At 40.8% G+C, this 19,449-nt stretch overlaps 1 protein-coding gene across 3 annotated transcripts in view; it reads left to right on the forward strand.

Moving 5' to 3' along the window:
• The first annotated feature begins 3,034 nt into the window (after positions 1-3,034).
• Positions 3,035-19,449, forward strand: part of slc17a9b (solute carrier family 17 member 9b) — a 31,922-nt gene continuing 15,507 nt past the window's right edge. Inside the window, exons 1-4 of one of the 3 annotated variants that reach the window (XM_069883857.1) lie at positions 3,035-3,116; positions 3,529-3,647; positions 7,725-7,922; positions 10,327-10,466. In XM_069883857.1, coding sequence (XP_069739958.1) covers positions 3,532-3,647; positions 7,725-7,922; positions 10,327-10,466 — 454 coding nt within the window. In that variant the 5' untranslated portion in view covers positions 3,035-3,116; positions 3,529-3,531. The other 2 variants (XM_069883855.1, XM_069883856.1) reach the window with 2 other exon arrangements.

Consider the following 19,449-nt stretch of genomic DNA (forward strand, 5'->3'; position numbering starts at 1 on the left):
CCTGCAAGTAGGAGGTGAAATCAATCTAGATGATTTCAATCTTCCTTTTATAGATTGTAGTCATTGTGTGTTGATGGTAAGGGAAATAAATAGTAGGCCTGAAACATTGGTTACCATTTGCTTCATATATCTGCCAAGTTTCTCCAGTATTTTTATGTATTGCTTGAGGATGGAGGGATGCATTAACCTGTTGATTTTGAAGATGACCTCCAACTTGGACATTCCCAGCAGTCTATCTCATTACACAAAAGCTGCAATAGTTTTGTGCTAAATACCACCTGCTGCAATAATTCACTGGGTCAAACAAGAGCCCCCACTGATGCTGGTTGACCTATTGAGTTCCTTCAGCAGATATGTTTAGCTTCAGATTCCCATCATCTGCAATCTCTTGCCCATAACACAAAAGCAGAAGCTCCTCTAGCACCATCTTCTGGATCTTTTGTCCACCTTCATTTCAGTTTACCAATTCCATGCTAGTTAATCGAATCATACCCCCCTCCTAATACCACATAATGTATGAATCTTGGAATCTAATTAACATCGACAGCTTGAGAAACAAACTGAGATTTCTCAAGCTGTCAATTATTAATGTAGTTGTGGTCACCAAAATTCTAAATGGAGCACCTAACACTGCTGCAATGCAATAGCTGACCTGTCTTGACTGTTTTTTAAAAAAAAAATTATTTACAATTGTCAATTTTAAGTCCCCTGTGACCGCAGGAACTGCCACACTTGTGCCCATACCTCCTCCCTCACCACTATTTAGGGCCACCAACAGACCTTCCAAGTGAAGCAACACTTCACTTGTGAATCTGTGGGAGTCATCTACTGCATGCAGTGCTCCTGTTGTGACCTTATTTACATCAAAGCAACTGGAGGCAGACTGGGAGATCGCTTCGCTGAGCAGCTTCACTCTGTCCACATCATGACACGGATCTCCCAGTGGCCAACCATTTCAATTCTACATCCCAGGCCCACACCAATGGTCAAAAATACACTCACATTGTCTGCATACTTTTGTAGTTTCATTCATGTACTGTCAAATCAAGGCCACCCATAAATTGGAAGTGCAACATCTAATATTTCATCTGGGCACTCTCCAAATGGATGACATTAACATAGACTTCTCCAGTTTATGCTAGCCTACTCCCCATTCTCCCTCTCTTCCCCATCCCTCTGTCTCCTTTCCTCCAGCTGTCCACACCCTCTCAATTTCCTCTCAATTCAGAGCTATCCCCTTCCCCTCTGTTTTCTGTTGAGCCCTCCCTCCTTTATCCATCTCTTGCCTGTGGGCCTGTGCTCCTCCCCCTGAGGTGAGGAAATCCAGGATCTAATTACGCAGTGGGGTATTGAGACCCAGGCTAATCAATTTTGAGGGAATGATGCTGTTGATGAATAGCATCTTTGCTGTTCAGGTGTGTAGAGCCAGTGAGATTTCTATGGTCAGTGAACCTGCTGAAGGAATTCAGTGGCTCGAACAAGATCCTGGCCTGGCTGCTCCTCCCCCACCCCCATTTTATAGCAGTTCATGTCTACATTTTACTTATACCTTTATAAAGGCCTCAGGCCATAAAAGTTGGTTAGGATTTTTTTTAGCTTTGCTGTATAAAGTATGCTGTTTGACATGACGAGTTCTTTGAAGTGTGTTGTGTTTTTACTTCAATCACTGCATCTGCAGAGCTTCATTTCTGTACGGACTTGCGGGTACAGTGCTCTGCAATTTCTTTCTGCATGCAAGAACAACACTTTTAAAACCAATTGGGGAGGTTTTCAAAGTGTTGCCTCAGAATGGAGTGGATTTATTTAATTTTTATTTATTCATAGAGCACTTTTTACAGGCTAATTCAGCCTTAAATTGAGTCTGAGCCACCCAATTTACACCCCATTAACTTAAATCCCAGTATTTTTTTTGAAGGGGGAGGGGGAATTGGAGTCCCTGGAGAAAACCCACACAGACACTCCAACCGTGACACCCTTGATTTTGGTGTAGCAACGGCTGAAGGTGTTTTATCCTTTGGAGTTGCATAGAACGTGGTGATGGTAGCTTAGGAATATCTTTAAAGTAGTCTGTCTGTAGAAGGACATGGACTACAGTCAGGGGATAGTGGCGGATTAACCATTAGGCTGAGCAGGCTGAAGCCTAGGGGCCCAGAAGGGCCTGTCACAACCACTAATCCACCAATGTCACTATGGGCTCCCGTTAGCCTTGGGTCCACCCATCAATCAAGACTCACGGAAGTACTGCATTCACCTGTCAATCGCCAGTGGAGTCTCGGTCCCATCTATCAATTTGGCTCCGCCGGTCCCCATACTACCTGTCAATCAATGCTCACGCTTGTCTGTGCGCACGAGTCGGAGGTCTGCCTCCCGCAGCAGAGCTCGGCTCACGCAGCGTCACTCGGGGGAGGTTGACTTTAAAAAGAAAGACTCCTTCCTGTGCTATTTTGTATCGAGACTTTGTTTTTAATGAACTCATTTTATTTATCCTTTTGCAACTCACAGATTTTTCAAATTATTCGGGGCAAGCAGGCCACTTCCGTAAGGTAGAGTTTTGTATGCTTTCAATGAAGTTTTTCCCTCCACTTTCTCCAACCAAACACCAGCTGGTGTCTTCACAGCACATCCCCGGTGGACAAATGTACAATATATGAGGGCACCACGCCCAAAGGCTAATAAATGGAACGGTTTCACTTTATTCTATCCAACGGAGGGTAGGGCGCTAAGGGGTGGGGAGTCCAGCCTAGGGCCCGGCTGGTAGTTAACCCGCTACTATCAGGGCATCAGAGGTGTGAATGCCCTCAGATGGCAGAATGGTCGACACTTGTACCCTCCAATTGGTTTGGGGGCGCAGTGCATGGTCAAGTTCTTGAAAGCACTGAAAAGGTGCAGATGCTGGGATCTGAAGCCCCCCCCCCCAAAAAAAAAAACAAAAACCCAACCCAGAAGCGTGGAAGAGCATTGGTTTCCCATTTTTTTTGCGCGTAGATCTTTGGACTGCAGAATTATTTCTAAAGAGCCACCTTTTCATGTGACAGGAACTTCCCCCCGCATAGCAGGAAATTTAGAAATGACAGCTGGATCCATTTTTCCTAAAGACATTGAGGCCACGACCCAGGGTGAAAACTCCTGCAAACTTCGCGGCCCGAGCTTTGGTGCCGAGCCCTTTCGCCCCCTCCCTGCCCGTAAAGCTGCGCTGCCGGCATGCTCCCAATGTTACATCAGCCGGGCGCGGCTGACGGGTGAGTGCGGGGTGGACGGGCTGCGGACAGCGACCCAGTGCCAAGAGGTGCGCCCCTCAATGTGGCTCTCATGAGCTCTGGGTGGGGTGTGGGGGGGGGGGGGGGGGTTCTTCCACTTGGTTTCCTCAGCTGGAAGTGACACGTCGGACCAACGGAGGAGGAACTAAGCAAGGCTTGGTTCCGTTTAATCTGAGTTGACCCGCATTTGTATATTCCCGCTCACTGAATAGTTGCCTTTTGGGGGGAGGGAAACGACTGGTTATGTCTTATTGTTGTTTGCTACGTTCAGTTGATGGCGTTTGTTGTGTACGATGGCGATGAGACCATCAGCGTGGACTTCAACCACCCTGGCGACTCGCAAGCGGAGTTGATGAGCAGAACTCGCCCCAAAGGGACGCAGTGGTCCAAGTAAGTCGGGTCTTGCCGCAGGTTGAACACCGAATCTCGGCCGGCAGCAGCTCTAAGGAATCGTTCCCATTGCGAGGTTTGACCTCCGAAGCAGTATGAATGGCATAAAGGGCAAGAGAACAGACTGAACAGCAGCTATTTAGAAACACAAGTTTCTAAATAAAAATCAGTGCTTCTCAGCCTTTTATCTTTCCACCCACATACCACTTTAAGGAAGCCCTAGGGCTTCCTTAAAGGTACAAGGACTGCCTAAAGAAATCTCTTGGTGCCTGCCACATTGACCACCGCCAGTGGGCTGATATCGCCTCAAACCGTGCATCTTGGCGCCTCACAGTTTGGCGGGCAGCAACCTCCTTTGAAGAAGACCGCAGAGCCCACCTCACTGACAAAAGGCAAAGGAGGAAAAACCCAACACCCATCCCCAACCCACCAATTTTCCCCTGCAACCGCTGCAATCGTGTCTGCCTGTCCCGCATCGGACTTGTCAGCCACAAACGAGTCTGCAGCTGACGTGGACTTTTTACCCCCTCCATAAATCTTCGTCCGCGAAGCCAAGCCAAAGAAAAGATGCGGGTGCAAAGAAAAGTTTGAAAGGCGCTGTTTTAATTGCCCCCAGTGCACGGTTTGGACCATTTTTCTCAAGCAAAATATTGCAGTAATAATTGGGTCTAGAGCAGTGATTCCCTTCCCACTCACATTCCACCCTGACTAATCACAGAGCATCAAGTGGGGTGTGGGTCGAAAGAAAAAGGTTGAGATTTCTTCAGTTCTGTTGGGTAAGTGAACTGATACAATTTTAAGCCACTGGTATTAAATTCAGGAGAATGGCCCTTACTCTAAGATTCAGTGGTACCCAACCAGTGGGCAGTGGGCCAACCCACTGAGGTCAGGGTGAGTATGACCCCACCGAGGCCAATGGGGTCGTCTGGCTTTCAATATGAGTGGTTTGGCGCTCAGCACTCGGTCACAGTTCCGATCAGACCTCCACCCAAAACAGATTCAGATCTCAGCTGTGCATTATCTGCCACGGGGCAAAGGATGTAGATAGAAACTGGTGAAGAAACTTCAGGAAAAGGGGTTCATTAAAGTGGCTTAGGCTTTGATTTTGATTGGGAGTTTTGATGTATGCTTGCACTGTTTGGGTTCTTTAAAATGTTAAATAAAATACTTTAAGTTAGGTAAAGATTAGTTTCTTACAGAGCTGCCTTTGACTTGAAAATGTTGCTCAATCATTATCGCCTGTGGGCCACAGCATGTTAGGCCAGAAGCCAGGTGGGCCTTAGACAATAAAAGATTGAGAACCTCTACGCGAAGCGATAAGATTACGGTGCTTGCACGCTGCTGAGTGTGAATAGTTTGAGATGTAACAGGAAGTGGACTGAGGGAGCAATGAAAAGAAAAATCCCGCAGAGACAGTGGAATGAGATTTTTTTTTGTGAAGAGGCTAAACTGTAATGTACACTGATTTATAAACCTAAAACTGCTGGAGAAACTCAGCAGGTCACACAACATCCATAAGAGTTAAGATATTTAACCAATATTTTGACCCTGAGCCCTTCTTCAAAGGCTTTGATACCTTGAAGAAGGGCTGAGGCCTGAAACATTGATTAAATATCTTTAACTCCAATGGATGCTGCGTGACCTGCTGAGTTTCTCCAGCATTTTTTTGTGTCTTTACTACAATCACAGCATCTGCAGACTTTTCTGTTTCACCCTACATGTAGACTGATTGATCTGATCAGGCTGGTTTTGTAGTGCAGACTTTGGGAGACTTAAATAGAGTCAAATCCACATTAGCTTCATCAAGGGGTAAGGTTAAACTCCATTTTTACGAGCATAGGTGAGATTACTTCTTCATGACTCCCTTTGCTGCATTTTTACTTAATTGCTTAATAATGTGATCTAACCTGCTCTTCAGGAATGGGCAAGAAGTGTCAACATGTGACAAAACTTCCTTTTGTAAGTCCTGGAATCACAAATTTTGCTTTCTAAAATTAAAATAAACTAAAATTAGGTTTATAAATCAGTCTACATTACAGTTTAGCCTCTTCACAAAAAAAAATCTCATTCCACTGTCTCTGCGGGATTTTTCTTTTCATTGCTCCCTCAGTCCACTTCCTGTTACATCTCAAACTATTCACACTCAGCAGCGTGCAAGCACCGTAATCTTATCGCTTCGCGTAGAGGTTCTCAATCTTTTATTGTCTAAGGCCCACCTGGCTTCTGGCCTAACATGCTGTGGCCCACAAGCGATTGTCCCCTTGTAATTCAGAGAAGCAGGCTTAAATGGGGGATGTTAAGGGAGATTTTGGAAAGAGAGGATCAAAGTCTGCAGTTGTGGCTCATGTATTTAACACTATCACCTCTCATTTGCACACAATATATTCAATTCTACAATTTCAAAAATTTCATTGTGATTATTAAGATCTGCTTTGCCACAGATGGCCAAAAATACAACCCACTCCCCCACTGCCACCTCCCTCTGTTATGCTACTTTCATTTTCATATTAATGCAATCAATTCATGTTGGGTGGAAAATATTGGTAAGACTAGAACCGTTGGGAACATCGATTTCACCACTGTTAAATACCATTTCACTAAACTTGCTCTGATAATACTTGTAAACTAATTCACTACTGTTTGTGTGTAATATCACAGTTAGCGCAACACCGTCACACCACCAGCAACACGGGTTCGAATCTGGTGCTATCTGTCAGGAGCTTGTGTATTCTCCCCATTCTTTGAGCTCATTCTTTAGAATTTTAATGGAATGATGTTTATTACATTTCCTTCTGATCACAATGTGAAATTCAATGGATATATCCACTTCTCAGCCACTGCACATTTCAAACCGGAAAGTGTGCAGATACTGGGATCCTATCAGCTACCCGCGACTCTATCACTCTATCACTTCTTGGCTATTTTCTCTTCTACCTTCTCACCTATAATCCATCTTTGACCTCTCACCTTTAGGCCTATGCTCCTCCTGTCTTTCCTCCCTCCTCTTCCTTCCCCCCTCCTTTTCATTGGGGCACATGCCTAATCTTGCTTATGCCTGATAAAGGTGCATCCCTGAAATGTTGGTTACCCTTTACTTCCTATGGATGCTGAGTGACCTCCTAGGGTTTCTCCAGCATATTTCTGTATTACAGTTTAAGAAGCCAGCTCATCAATAATTAGCTGTGGTTAATTAAATGCTGGCTCACCTGTAAAGCAAATTAACAAATGAGCTAAATGGGACTCTCTTTGATAGTTACAGGGACTAGGGAAAATAGATCACAGAATGGAACATTTTCCATAAGTAATGTTCCTATATTTCCACTACACTAATGAATAACATTAGTTTAATTTTCAGTATTTAGCAGCAATTCTTCAAGTGAGTGTTGTGAATTGGAAAAAAAATTCATATAGATTGCACAATTACGCTCTCAGTAATTTTGTTTGCCTCTATAGTGGCAACACTGTACAGTAAAACCCCTGGTGTCTGGCACCTATGGGGATGGGTAGATGCCAGATATGTGAATTTTTCATTTGTTTGACACTCACTTTTACAATGCCTAACTAATACATTTGCATTAAGAATAAATTGTTTAAAAGACAAAAGACAGTGCAAAATGTAATTTGGGGAAAAAACAGTACTACAGTCTAAATTGTGTAAAGTTCACTTACTAAATTTAAATTAAAACCCGGGTCGCTGGCGCTGTAACAGCATTACGTTAACCACTACGCTGACAAAATCATAATTAATACCCTGCTCAGTTTAAAAGCCTTTATACTAATAAAGATAAGGACTCTCACTAAGCAGAGATGGAACCTCTTACTAAGCAGGGATCCAATGCTACTATGAGCAAAGCACGATTAAGACATTCCGATGGGTGAATCTTTGCTCCCATCTTCTCCAAAGGTTTATGTTTTATTTCAGAGAGCATTTACTTTTACTATTTTAAACTTTTATTTCAAATTTTATTTCTTTCTATTTATTTCAATTTTAAAAATTTATTTCCTTTTTTTGTGCCAGTTGGCAGTTGCTTGAATTCTAGATAATGGGGATTTTACTGTACGTCTTTTTTCCTACAGGTTAGAAGCCAAGTCATGGATTCCCTTTTTGTTCTTGGGCACATGCCTGGTGTACTGCGCCAGAGTAACACTTCCCATCTGTGTATCGGTCATGGCAGAACAATTCAACTGGGACAAGAAACAGTCTGGCATTGTACTCGGTAGTTTCTTCTGGGGCTACTGCATGACACAAATCATGGGTGGTTACATCAGTGACAGGTGAGAAAGAAATGTTGAATTGTGCACACTTGAGTAGTTACGTTCAATAACTCCAATGCTGGGGGAGTGGGAGGAAGGTTGCATTCCTAGAAAAAGTTCCATTTCACAATTTTCCATGTTATAAAGCCATGCCATCAAGAAAGAATTGTTCTAAGAAAAATCGTGTTTATTTATTTTTTCACATAAATTCAATGAGAGCAAATGTTATTCTCCATTTCAAAACTTTGGGAAGTGATTTGAGAATTCTGTAACGTGGAATTTCTGCTACCCAAAACTCCATAACTTGGGGGAGTCGCATGTATAACACGATGTTACATGTACTGCAATTTTGCAAAAGGTAATTGGCCAAATTGCATGTTTCTTGTTTATTCAGTCACAGCCTTTAGGTGTCACTGTTAAGGTCTATTCCTAACCTGGTAAGTCCAGGTCTTTGAGCCATTTCAGGAGGCATTTAAAGAGACCCATCAAATTACTATTGGTCTGGAGTTGCGTTTAGGCCAATTGGGGAGGAATAGTGAATTAATGAATCACGTTACAATCCGATAGATTCAAGATCACTTTTATTGACACAAGCTTTATGTCAAAATGGAGAGTGTTTAATGAACTGAATTTAAATTTCCCTATTGCTCTAGTTTGATTTGAAATTGTGCCTGGATGAATGGTCCAGACAACTCTTTCTTTTTTTTCTTTGGCTTGGCTTTGCGGATGAAGATTTATGGAGGGGTAATGTCCACGTCAGCTGCAGGCTTGTTTGTGGCTGACAAGTCTGATGCGGGACAGGCAGATACGGTTGCAGCGGTTGCAAGGGAAAATTGGTTGGTTGGGGTTGGGTGTTGGGTTTTTCCTCCTTTGTCTTTTGTCAGTGAGGTGGGCTCTGCGGTCTTCTTCAAAGGAGGTTGCTGCCTGCCGACCATGCTCCTAGTCCATGACTGATCATTCCATTGGGAATCACTGGCTGTTTCCTTTTTGTTGGCCAGTGACATCTCAGCCTAAGCATGGGGATGAAAAATTCAGAAATGATCTGAAGGTGGTTGCCAGCACTGGGATCAGAATAGAGTGACTCCATTGAGTTGAATGAAACGTCTAAAGATGATTGAAAAATAAAATTAGTGGCATTTACTCTTTAATCAATTTCTAGTTAAGATACAGTACAACTCCAAAAAATCAGGATGCCAGAAATCCAGATCAACTAAGAATCCAGATTTTTCGAAAACTCTCAAACTTTTAAAACTCAGCGGGATTTTGTGTGCGTGCATGCATGTGTACGCGCCACAGATGCACAGTGGTATTTTTCTTTTTCTTTATATCTGCTTGTGAAGCATGTGGTATTTGCTCATGAATAAACTATCAACATTTACCTGTTCATCTCTTTATTTCTCTTAAATTTGAATTTTAAAAGTACTGTCTGAGAATCTGGAAAATCCAAAAATCTGGACCGACCAACCCCTGAGCAATCTGGATTTTTGGACTTCTACTGTAACTTTACATTTTTTATTTATTTAAATATACTTGGATTATTTTTAAAAATTCTTCTGATTATTGATATGTAAGAGTTTTAAAAGTCCTTCAGCCAAAGCTGTCAAATGGCTAGCTATCATTTCTGGGAGCGGGATTTTGTCTGTGGCTTCACTGGGGCTTGTTACCAGGCAATATGTCTGTAGCAGCCATGCATCAATCTTGATTGGAATTGCAGAGGGAAAGCTTACTGAGCCTATAGGTTATTGATGAGCAGACTCTTGTTTCTAAATATAATTGACAACTGCTTGGCCTGAGCTACTTATTTTGCATGCAGTGAAAATTTTTAGAGAACAAAAATAAAATAATCTCTTCCTGTTACGGCCTCTTATTGACACTGGTTTTATTTTAATTGTTAAAACAATCTTTTGTTTTGCACATTTATATGCATTTATTTTTGATTCTATGAATTTTATTTTGATTTTTTAATGGATTCATTATTCTTTACCTTTAAATTTAGACTTACAGCTTGTAGCAGGCCCTGTTATAGACATGAGCAGTGAATATACATCCCCTTCTGCAACACTGTTGGTAAAGGATGAATGTGAATCTGTATTTAAATGTCAATAAGTGCATATTGGGAAATGATGAGATCATAATTGACCTTCATTTATTAATAACACTAATAAACTTACTACGTTCTGATTTTTAATTCCCAATTCCTTAATTTTCCACAAGTATGAAAAAGAACAAATTATATATGCAAGGATGCCATTGGTAGGCATTTTTGCCATAAATTAGATATAATCTGTTTAGCAATGTGTTACATATATAACTACATGATGATAAATACGACTAATTTGATTGTAATTTGTTTTCTTGGTGAAACTGTGATTTTTTTTTAAAATCTATTAGGTTATTTGTACTCAGAATTATTCATTTCTTTTAGATTGGGTGGAGACAAAGTTCTAATGCTATCAACTTGTGCTTGGGGATCAGTAATCATCCTAACTCCACTCATTGTGCACAAGAGCTCTGCACCACTTGTGCTTCTGACAATATCCAGATTTCTTATGGGCCTGTTACAGGGTGAGTAATGAAACTGGTGGAAAGGAGAAGGGAGGTGTTTTTGTTCATGTTGTTCCCAGAGTGGTTGTAACAACAAATTATCATTGCCACTTCCCTGGAAAACTACTCCAGCAACTTTTGTCATCTACAGTACACATCTGAAGATTAAACATAAAAATGTAGATGTTGGTCTCACCAATTCTCCATAAGGCATCGGAGCAGAAATTCAGCCCATCGTGTCTTCTTCGCCATTCATTTTCCTACAGCCCCACCGCCCGGCCTTTTCCCCATAACCTTTGATGCCCTGGCTAATCAAGAATTTAGCAATCTCTGCCTAAGTACATCCAATGACGCCCTACATAACTGCCTGTGGCAGCACATTCCAAAGATCTACCACCCTTTAGCTAAATAAATTTCTCTGCATCTCTGTTCTAAGAAAACGCCCCTCAATTCTGAAGTTATGCCCTCTTGCCCTAGACTCTTCCACCATGGGGAACAACCCTTATACATCTACTCTGACCATGCCATTCAACATACAAAATGTTTCAATGAGATCACCCCTCGTTCTACTAAATTCAAACGAGTACAGGCCAAGAGCTTTCAAATGTCCTCATGTGATAACCCTTTCATTCCCAAAATCATCCTTGTTAAACTCCTCTGAACACTCTCCATCGTCAGCACATCCTTTCTGAAATGAGGAGCCCAAAACTGCTCAAAATACTCTGAAGTGAGTTCTCTCTCGCCAGTTCCTTTTGAAGCCTCAAAATCACATCCCTGCTCTTATATTTTAATCTTCTTGAAATGAGTGCCAGCATTGCATTTGCCTTCTTCACCACCATCTCAGCATGTATGTTTACCTTCAGGCTATCCTGAACGAAGACCCCGCCCCCCCCCCCCCCCCAGGTCCCTTTGCATCTGGGAATTTTTATTTTTCTCCCCATTTAGAAAATAGCCTGTCCGTTTATTATTTTTCTACCATTAAGTCCATGACTGTACAATTTCTGATATTGTGTTTTATTTGCCACTTCTCTGTCCATTTTCCTAATCTGCCCGAGTTCTTCTGCAGCCCTCTGCTTCCTCAACACCACCTGCTCTTCACCTTCCTTCGTATCATCTGCAAACTTGGTCACAAAGCCATTCATTTCATATTTTAACTCATTAATATAGAACATAAAAAAGTAGCCTCAACACTGATCCCTATGGAACACCACTAGCAACTGAGAGCCAACCAGAATATGATCCCTGTATTCTGAATCTCTGCTTCCTGCCAATAAGCCAGTGCTTTAGCCATGCTAGTATGTTTCCTGTTATACTATATGTATAACAAATTTTCTCTTAAGGAAACCATGCTAGCTTTGCCCTATCTTGTCAGTGCCTCAAAGTACACCATAACATCATCTACCACAATCGACTCCAACATCTTCCCAACAACTGACATCAGGGTAACTGGTCTATAATTTCCTGCCTCCCTCCATTCTTGAATAATGGGGTGACATTTGTGATTTTTCCAGTCCTCTGGGACCATGCCAGAATCTGTTGATTCCTGAAAGGTCATTACCAATGCCTCCACAATCTCTCCTGCTACTTCTTTCGGAACCATGAGACCTATCCACCCTCAGACCACTCAGGTTTCTGGATGCCTTCTCCCTTGAAATAGTAAATGTACTCTTTTCCCTTCCCTGAAACCTTTCGACATCTGGCCCGTCGCTAATGTCTTCTACAGTGAAGACTGATGCAAAATACTCATTTAGTTCCTCTGCTATCTCCATATCTCATTATTATTTCTCCAGCTTCATTTTCTAGTGGTTCTATGCCTACTCTTACCTTTTACTCTTTATATACTTGAGGAAGCTTTTTGTATCCCCTATGATATCCTACTTTATATTTTCCTTCCTTATGAGTTTTTAGTTACATTCTGCAAGATTTTTTTTTTAAAAAACCTCCCAATCCTCTATCTTTCCACTAATTTTTGTTTCCTTGTATAGCTTCTCTCTTGCTTTTAACAAGTGGCTTTGACTTCTTCTGCCGCCACATTTGTGACATTTTTCCATTCGAGTGTTACTTCTTTTTAATGTATTTGTTCTGCATCTTCCCCATACTTTCAGAAACTCTATCCATTGCTACTCTGCTGTCTTCCCTACTGGTGCCCCCTTCCAATCTGGCCAGTTCCTCTCTCATGCCACTTCTCTGCAATTCCCTTTTCTCCAATGAAATACCAATACATCTGACTTTAGTTTCTCCTTGTTAAATCTCTAATGGCACTTAATCATATTGTGATCACTGCCCCCAAATGGTTCCTTTACTCTAACCTCTAATCACCTCTGGTGCATTACACAACACCCAATTCAATTCAGCCAATCCCCAAGTGGGTTAAATAACAAGCTGCTCTAAAAAAGCCATCTCGTCGGCATTCTACAAATTCTCTCTCTTGAGATTCAGTCCCAATCTGTTTTCCCAATCTACTTGCATGTTAAAATCCCCCCATGATTACTATAACATTGCCCTTCTGACATGTATTTTTTATTTGCTGATGTAATTTGTTGTCCACATCCTAGGTACTGGTTAGAGGTCTTTATATAACTGTCAACAGAGTCCTTTTACCCTTGCTATTTCTTGACTCAACCGACAATGATTCTATAACTCCTGATCATATGTCAGCTCTTTCCAATGACTTCATTTTATTCTTTACCAGCAGAGCCACACTACTTCCTCTGCTGACCTGCCTATCCTTTCGACACACTGTGTATCCTTGGACATTCAGCTCCCAATGTCATCCATTCTTTATCCATGACACCAGTGATGGCCACAACATCATACCTGCCAACCTGTAGCTGTACCTCACAATCATCCACTTTATTTCTTATGCTGCGTGCATTTAATTATAAAACCTTTAGCTCTGTATTTGTTACTTGGCTTGACTCTTTGTCCCTGTTGCATTGTAACTCATCCCAATGGCTGTAATTCTGCCTTATAGCCTATTCTTCCACACAAACTATCAGCTTTCCCTTTGTGCGCCAACTACATTGGTTCCCACTCTCCATGCCTCCCCCCCCCCTCCAGCTGCTTATCCAGTTTACCCCCACTGCCCACAGCATTAACAAGCCTCCATGCCAAGATATTGGTTCCCCTCCAGTTCAGGTGCAACCCATTCAACTTGTACTATTCACGCCTTCCCCAGCCACTCATTTGTCCATCTTCCAGTTCTGACCTGACATGCTGTTGTAAAGTTTATATAAATCTGATTTCAAATTTTACATAATAATCTTATTTTAAAGCAAACATTCAAAATGATGTGAGCTTGAGATTTTAGGCCTGAATAGACTAAACTTTGCCTTTGGTCCTGAAAATTAATTATTTAAATATATAATTTTCTCCATTTTGCTATGAAATATCTCATTTAATGTTTATTGTTTCATTACATTCCATCTTCTTAGTTGCACACATATGTTCAGGCCTTTATTTTGCTAGTTGTAAGAAAGGTTTTTTTTAAAATGCTTGTTTTTCTTTCTTGATCTGTTCACTGTGAGAATTCTTTAGCCGTGCTGATTTTGTCATTTTCATTAGGTGTAGCCTAATTTCAAATCACTTTTGAAAGTAATATCGTTTTAACGTTTCCCATGCAGGTCGTTGAGATCAGCAGTGATTGCCATTCCTGTGAACAAATCACCAAATCTGTGTCATTAAATTTAAAGTATATTAGAACAGATTACCACTTGTTTTTTTTTTCCTACACTTCATATTACACTGGACACCAAAGGTCTTGCTTCATGAACACTTTTGGGTGTATTTTATGGATTAGTGATTGCCATTCCTGTGAACAAATCACCAAATCTGTGTCATTAAATTTAAAGTATATTAGAACAGATTACCACTTGTTTTTTTTTTTCCTACACTTCATATTACACTGGACACCAAAGGTCTTGCTTCATGAACACTTTTGGGTGTATTTTATGAATATTTTTAGATCAATTGAACACAAGCAATGTATCAGCATCATTACATGATTAAGCATGCTAAATTCAATAAAAGTTTCTCCAACTTCCTACATGATTCAGCAAATCTGAAATTATCTCTGTTCAGCTTGAAGTTGTCCATTATCATCCCATTTTTTTTTCAAGAAGCAAACCTTTTGGAAAAAGTTTGTTGTCCCAAGTTTTATGTATTTGTGGATCAACAGCCACAATTCAGAAATGCAGGCGACTTCCTTAGTTTTTGCCTTTTCAGTGTAAAGCATTTAAAATTATTTTTTTAAAACCTGAACTCGAAAAAGGATTCAGAACAATATCGGAAAGAAGAGCAGTGGCACTTGGGATCCTGACAGTAGTATTCCACTAGAAGGTTGTGCACTGCTTAGATGAGATGTGCGATTTGAGCTGGAATAGATAGATGGGAGTGTAGAAAAGGCTTTAAAAATCAAAGTTCCAGAGGTATGGGATAAATACAATAGCAGACCATCAATAAGTTTTTTTTTTAAAAACATTCAAATCCAGTATACTAAAATGGAAAAGAAAACATTCTCCTATTTCCTTACAATATGGTAGGAGCCATTCAGTCTACTTGAATATGTGCTGGCTCTCACAGTAAACCATCAGTCCCATTTTCATCCCCTTAACCCCTTCTTTTTCATATACCCAATCAGCGAATGCTGATACTCATGCCGCCTGACGACATGAGAAATAATGTAAACTAGTCATTTATCCTCTTAACTACCATGAGTTTAGGATATGGGTGGAAACTGGTGCACCTGGAAGAACCCCACACTTGCCCATTTTGCACAAACAGCACCTAAACCTAGGATTATTTACTCCTCATTTAAGGAAGGATGTGTTGATGTTGCAGAGGGTTTCAGAGGAGGTTCGCAAGGATGATTTCAGGAATGAAAGAGTTATAAGGGGAGCGTTTGATGCCTCTTGGCCTGTACTCATTTGAATTATGAGAATGGGGGGGGGGGGGATCTCATTGAATGTTGAAAGGCATGGACAGAGTAGATGTATAAAGGTTGTTTCCCATAGTGGGAGAGTCTAGGACAAGAGGGCACAACTTCAGGATTGAAGGCTGTTTGCTTAGAAGAGAGATGCAGAGGAATTTCTTAAACCAGATTGGTATATCTATGGAATTTGTGGCCACAGGTGGTTGTAGAGGGCAAGTCATTGGGTGTATTTAAGGCAGAGATTGATAGGTTCTTGATTAGCCAGGACATCAAAGGTTATGGAGTGAAGGCCGGACAGTGGGGCTGAGTGGGAAAATGGGTCCGCTCATGTTGGGACAGATGGGGCAGGCTCGATGTTCTGAATAGCCTATTTCTGCTCCTTTTTTTTTTCAGAAAATTTTATTTATCACTTGTATCAATGACAAATGATTATTCAATTATATATAACTATTCAATGCAAGATGATACAAAAAAAATTGTATTTTTCTCCCCCAGCCCCCTCCCCACCTCCAAAAAAGAACACCTATATTCATATTTTCCTAACATAATTTTGTATCCTCTAATTATTAATTGAGAGGAGTTGGTGATGTGGATGGACTTTTGTTAACAAATTCCATATATGGTTCCCAAATCTTATAAAAGTTCCCAATCTGATTCCTTAACTATTTTTTATAATGGTACAATTTACTATTTCAGTGTTCCATCTCCCCATCATTATAAAATTTTCTGTTTTCCACGTTACTGCCTCACATTTTTTTTTTGCTACCGCTATTGCTATTCTCAATATTTGTACTTGATATTTATCTAACTTCAACTTTATATCTGCTTCATATATATCACCAAGCATAAATATTCTCCGGTCTTTTTGTATTTTTAGCTTCATAATTTGTCCTAATAATATGCTCAAATCTTTCCAAAATTTTTCCACTTTTGTAAAGAGGTTATCTGGTTCATTAAAAGTCTTTAGGGGGGAAAAAAAACACTCGTGTTCCAGAGCAATAATTACAAAAGCACAAATACATTATTGCCAGTTTCAATTGCTAAGTCTCATCCGTGTTCTTCTCTTTCTCCGTGAGGTAAGGCAAACTGCAAGCGTTTGTCCCTTGGAAGTATCGAGATCATTTGTGCTCTCTAACTCCTTAGATATTTTGAACTAATTTTCCTTGCATGTTTAATTTTTTTTTTCTATCCTTTATCATATCATAGTTCGAGAGTTGATCATGATTTGTGGAATGTCTATACATTGTGTGTGCTCTTGATTAATTAACAACTCGATTTATCTGCAAGTGGCCTTGGGGAAAATAATGGCTTTGTTGACCTTTCAACTTAACTCTTTCCTCACCCAGTGTGGGTGTTCAATTGCCAGCAGGATTGAGCACTCAATAGCGAGTCACTGGTAACTCCCGCTGTGACCTCACTGTTCTCGGCCTTCAATGGTATTCAGTTGAAGTTCAAGGAATGGCTGGCCACTTAACTTCCAACCAAGCACATCATTGCCTTCCAGACAAAATCTGATTTCAACTTTCACCTCTACAATTACAGATAATAATTCTACATTTATATTTTATCCAGCAGACCTTTAATTAGCGAACAATGTCTTGCATTATCACTGCGTCTCCTGCTAGATTTTTTCATTTCACATAGCCCTGTTCCCTCTTTTCCTCCACCCTTACCTGCATTTTAAAACTTGCTTATTTTTAAGGTTGTAAGGTCATTAACAAAAGACATTAGGTCTATTTCTTATGTAAGGGAGGCCTTCTGACCTTTTGAGTGCCATTCATCAAGATCATGTCACCATACCTCGTGCCACATTCCTTTCTTCATAACTCTTGATGCCCTTCATATTTAGAAATGTATCTGCTTTAAATCTTCATCGCTCTCCAGGGCAGAGACTTCCAAGGATTTACTATAGTTGGAGTAAATAATTTTTTTCCTCATCTCATCCCAAGTGGATATACTGTATTCCTTAATCTTCAACTATGACCCTCTGCGTTTCACAATTCCTCAGCCGGGGAAACTTGAACCCTGAACTCAGTTTAGCAAGTCGTTTCAGAACATTGTTTCAACGAGATCTCTGATTGTTTTGAACATGTCTAGCTGGCTCAATTTCATCAAACCCACCATTCCTGAATTCTCTCTGCAACAAGTACATCTCTGGGTAAGGAGACCAAACTATACACAGTACTCTCTATTAAGCCCAATACAATTAGAACAAATCCTTCTCACTTGTGTTCAAATTCTTGTATAATTAGAATTTGGAAATTATTTACCTTGCAGATTCTTGGTGTGTGTAGAGGCTTTCTAATGAAGTAAACTTGGGTCTCTTTAAATATCAAAACTTTCTAATCTTTCGTCATTTAAGACAAATATTCTGCTTTATGTTTTGCACACTATGGTAGGCACCACTTTTTTTCCTCATTATGGTCCATCTGCCATTTCTTTCCCACTCACTCAGCTGTCTATATTTCCCCATAACAGATGTCTACACTTATAGACAATAGATAATAGACAATAGGAGCTGGAGTAGGCCATTTGGCCCGTCGGGCCAGCACCGCCATTTTAGATCATGGCTGATCATTACCATCAGTACCCCTTTCCAGCCTTATCCCCATAACCCTTAACTCCGTTACCCATAAGAGTCTTATCTAACTCTCTTTTGAACATAGTCAGCGAATCCGCCTCTACCACCCTCTGTGGCAGAGCATTCCACAGATTCACACTTCTTTCCATATTCTCAATTTCACTTATTTTAGTGTCATTTTTAAACTTGGAAATGTGACCTTTCTTTTCCTTGATGAATTCAATTGTATAGATTGGGAAAGACTAGGGTCCAAGCATCCACCCCTCGAGATATCCCACTCATCACAGCCTGCCAAATTGGGAAAGATCCATTTGCTGCCATCCGGTGCTTTCCATCCAATGATCAATGCTCAATCCAAGTCAGTATATTGATCCCAAATTCATGTGTTGACCAACTTCTTATGAGGGACCTGATGGAACCATAGAAAACTACAGTACAGAAACAAGTCCTATCGGCCATTCTAGTCTGTGACAAACCATTTTTTCCTTAGTCCCACTGACCTGCACCCAGTCCATAGCCCTCCATACCTCTTGCATCCAAGTACCTGTCCAAATTCTACTTAAATGTTAAAATTAAGCCCGTCTTTAACACTGAATTAGAATTTAACATGAAGCTCGATCACATTTCTGAATGGTGAGGATGCGCACCATGGCGGCTTTCAGTTCAGCTAATGATTTTGACTCAAAAACCAGAATGAATCACGTGCACCTGTATCTATTTCTGAAAAAAAGGGTCATTTTTCTTCTTTGAACCATAGAATATAACAGCACAGAAGCAGGCCCTTCGGTCCTTCTAAACCATGCTGTCCCATGCTGTCCCACTGACCTACACCCCTACCATAGCCCTCCATTTCTCTCCCGTCCATGTTCCTGTCCAAATTCTTCTTAAATGACAAAAATTGAGCCCGTATTCACCACCCCCATCACTTTCTGGGTGAATAAGTTTCCCCTCACATTTCCCCAAAACTTTTCCCCTTTCACTTTTAACCCGTGTCCTCTGGTTTGTATTTCACCTACCCTCAGTGGAAAAATCCTATCTACATTTATTCTATCTATCCCCCTCATAATTTTAAATACCTATATCAAATCTCCCCTCATTCTTGTACACTCCAGGGAATAAAGACCTCACCAGTTTAACCTTTCGCTTATTCCTGAAGTCTGGGCAACATCCTAATAAATCTTCTCTGCAATCTTATTGATATCTTTCCTGTAGTTAGGTGACCAAAACTGTACACAATACTCCAAATTTGGCCTCACCAGTGTGTTACACAACTTTACCATAACATCCCAACTCCTATACTCAGTACTTTGATTATGAAGGCTAATATGCTAAAAACTCTTTATAACTCTATCCTCTTGATGCCTCTTTCAGATAATTATGTAGCTGTATTTCCAGATCCCTCTGTTCTACCTCACTCCTCATTGCCCTACCATTTACCAAGTCCTTTCTTGGTTATTCCTTGCTTGGTTCATCTTTCCAAAATGCAGCACCTC

The sequence above is a fragment of the Narcine bancroftii genome, chromosome 6 (genome assembly GCF_036971445.1).
Source record: "Narcine bancroftii isolate sNarBan1 chromosome 6, sNarBan1.hap1, whole genome shotgun sequence".
In the NCBI taxonomy this organism is placed as follows: Eukaryota; Metazoa; Chordata; class Chondrichthyes; order Torpediniformes; family Narcinidae; genus Narcine; species Narcine bancroftii.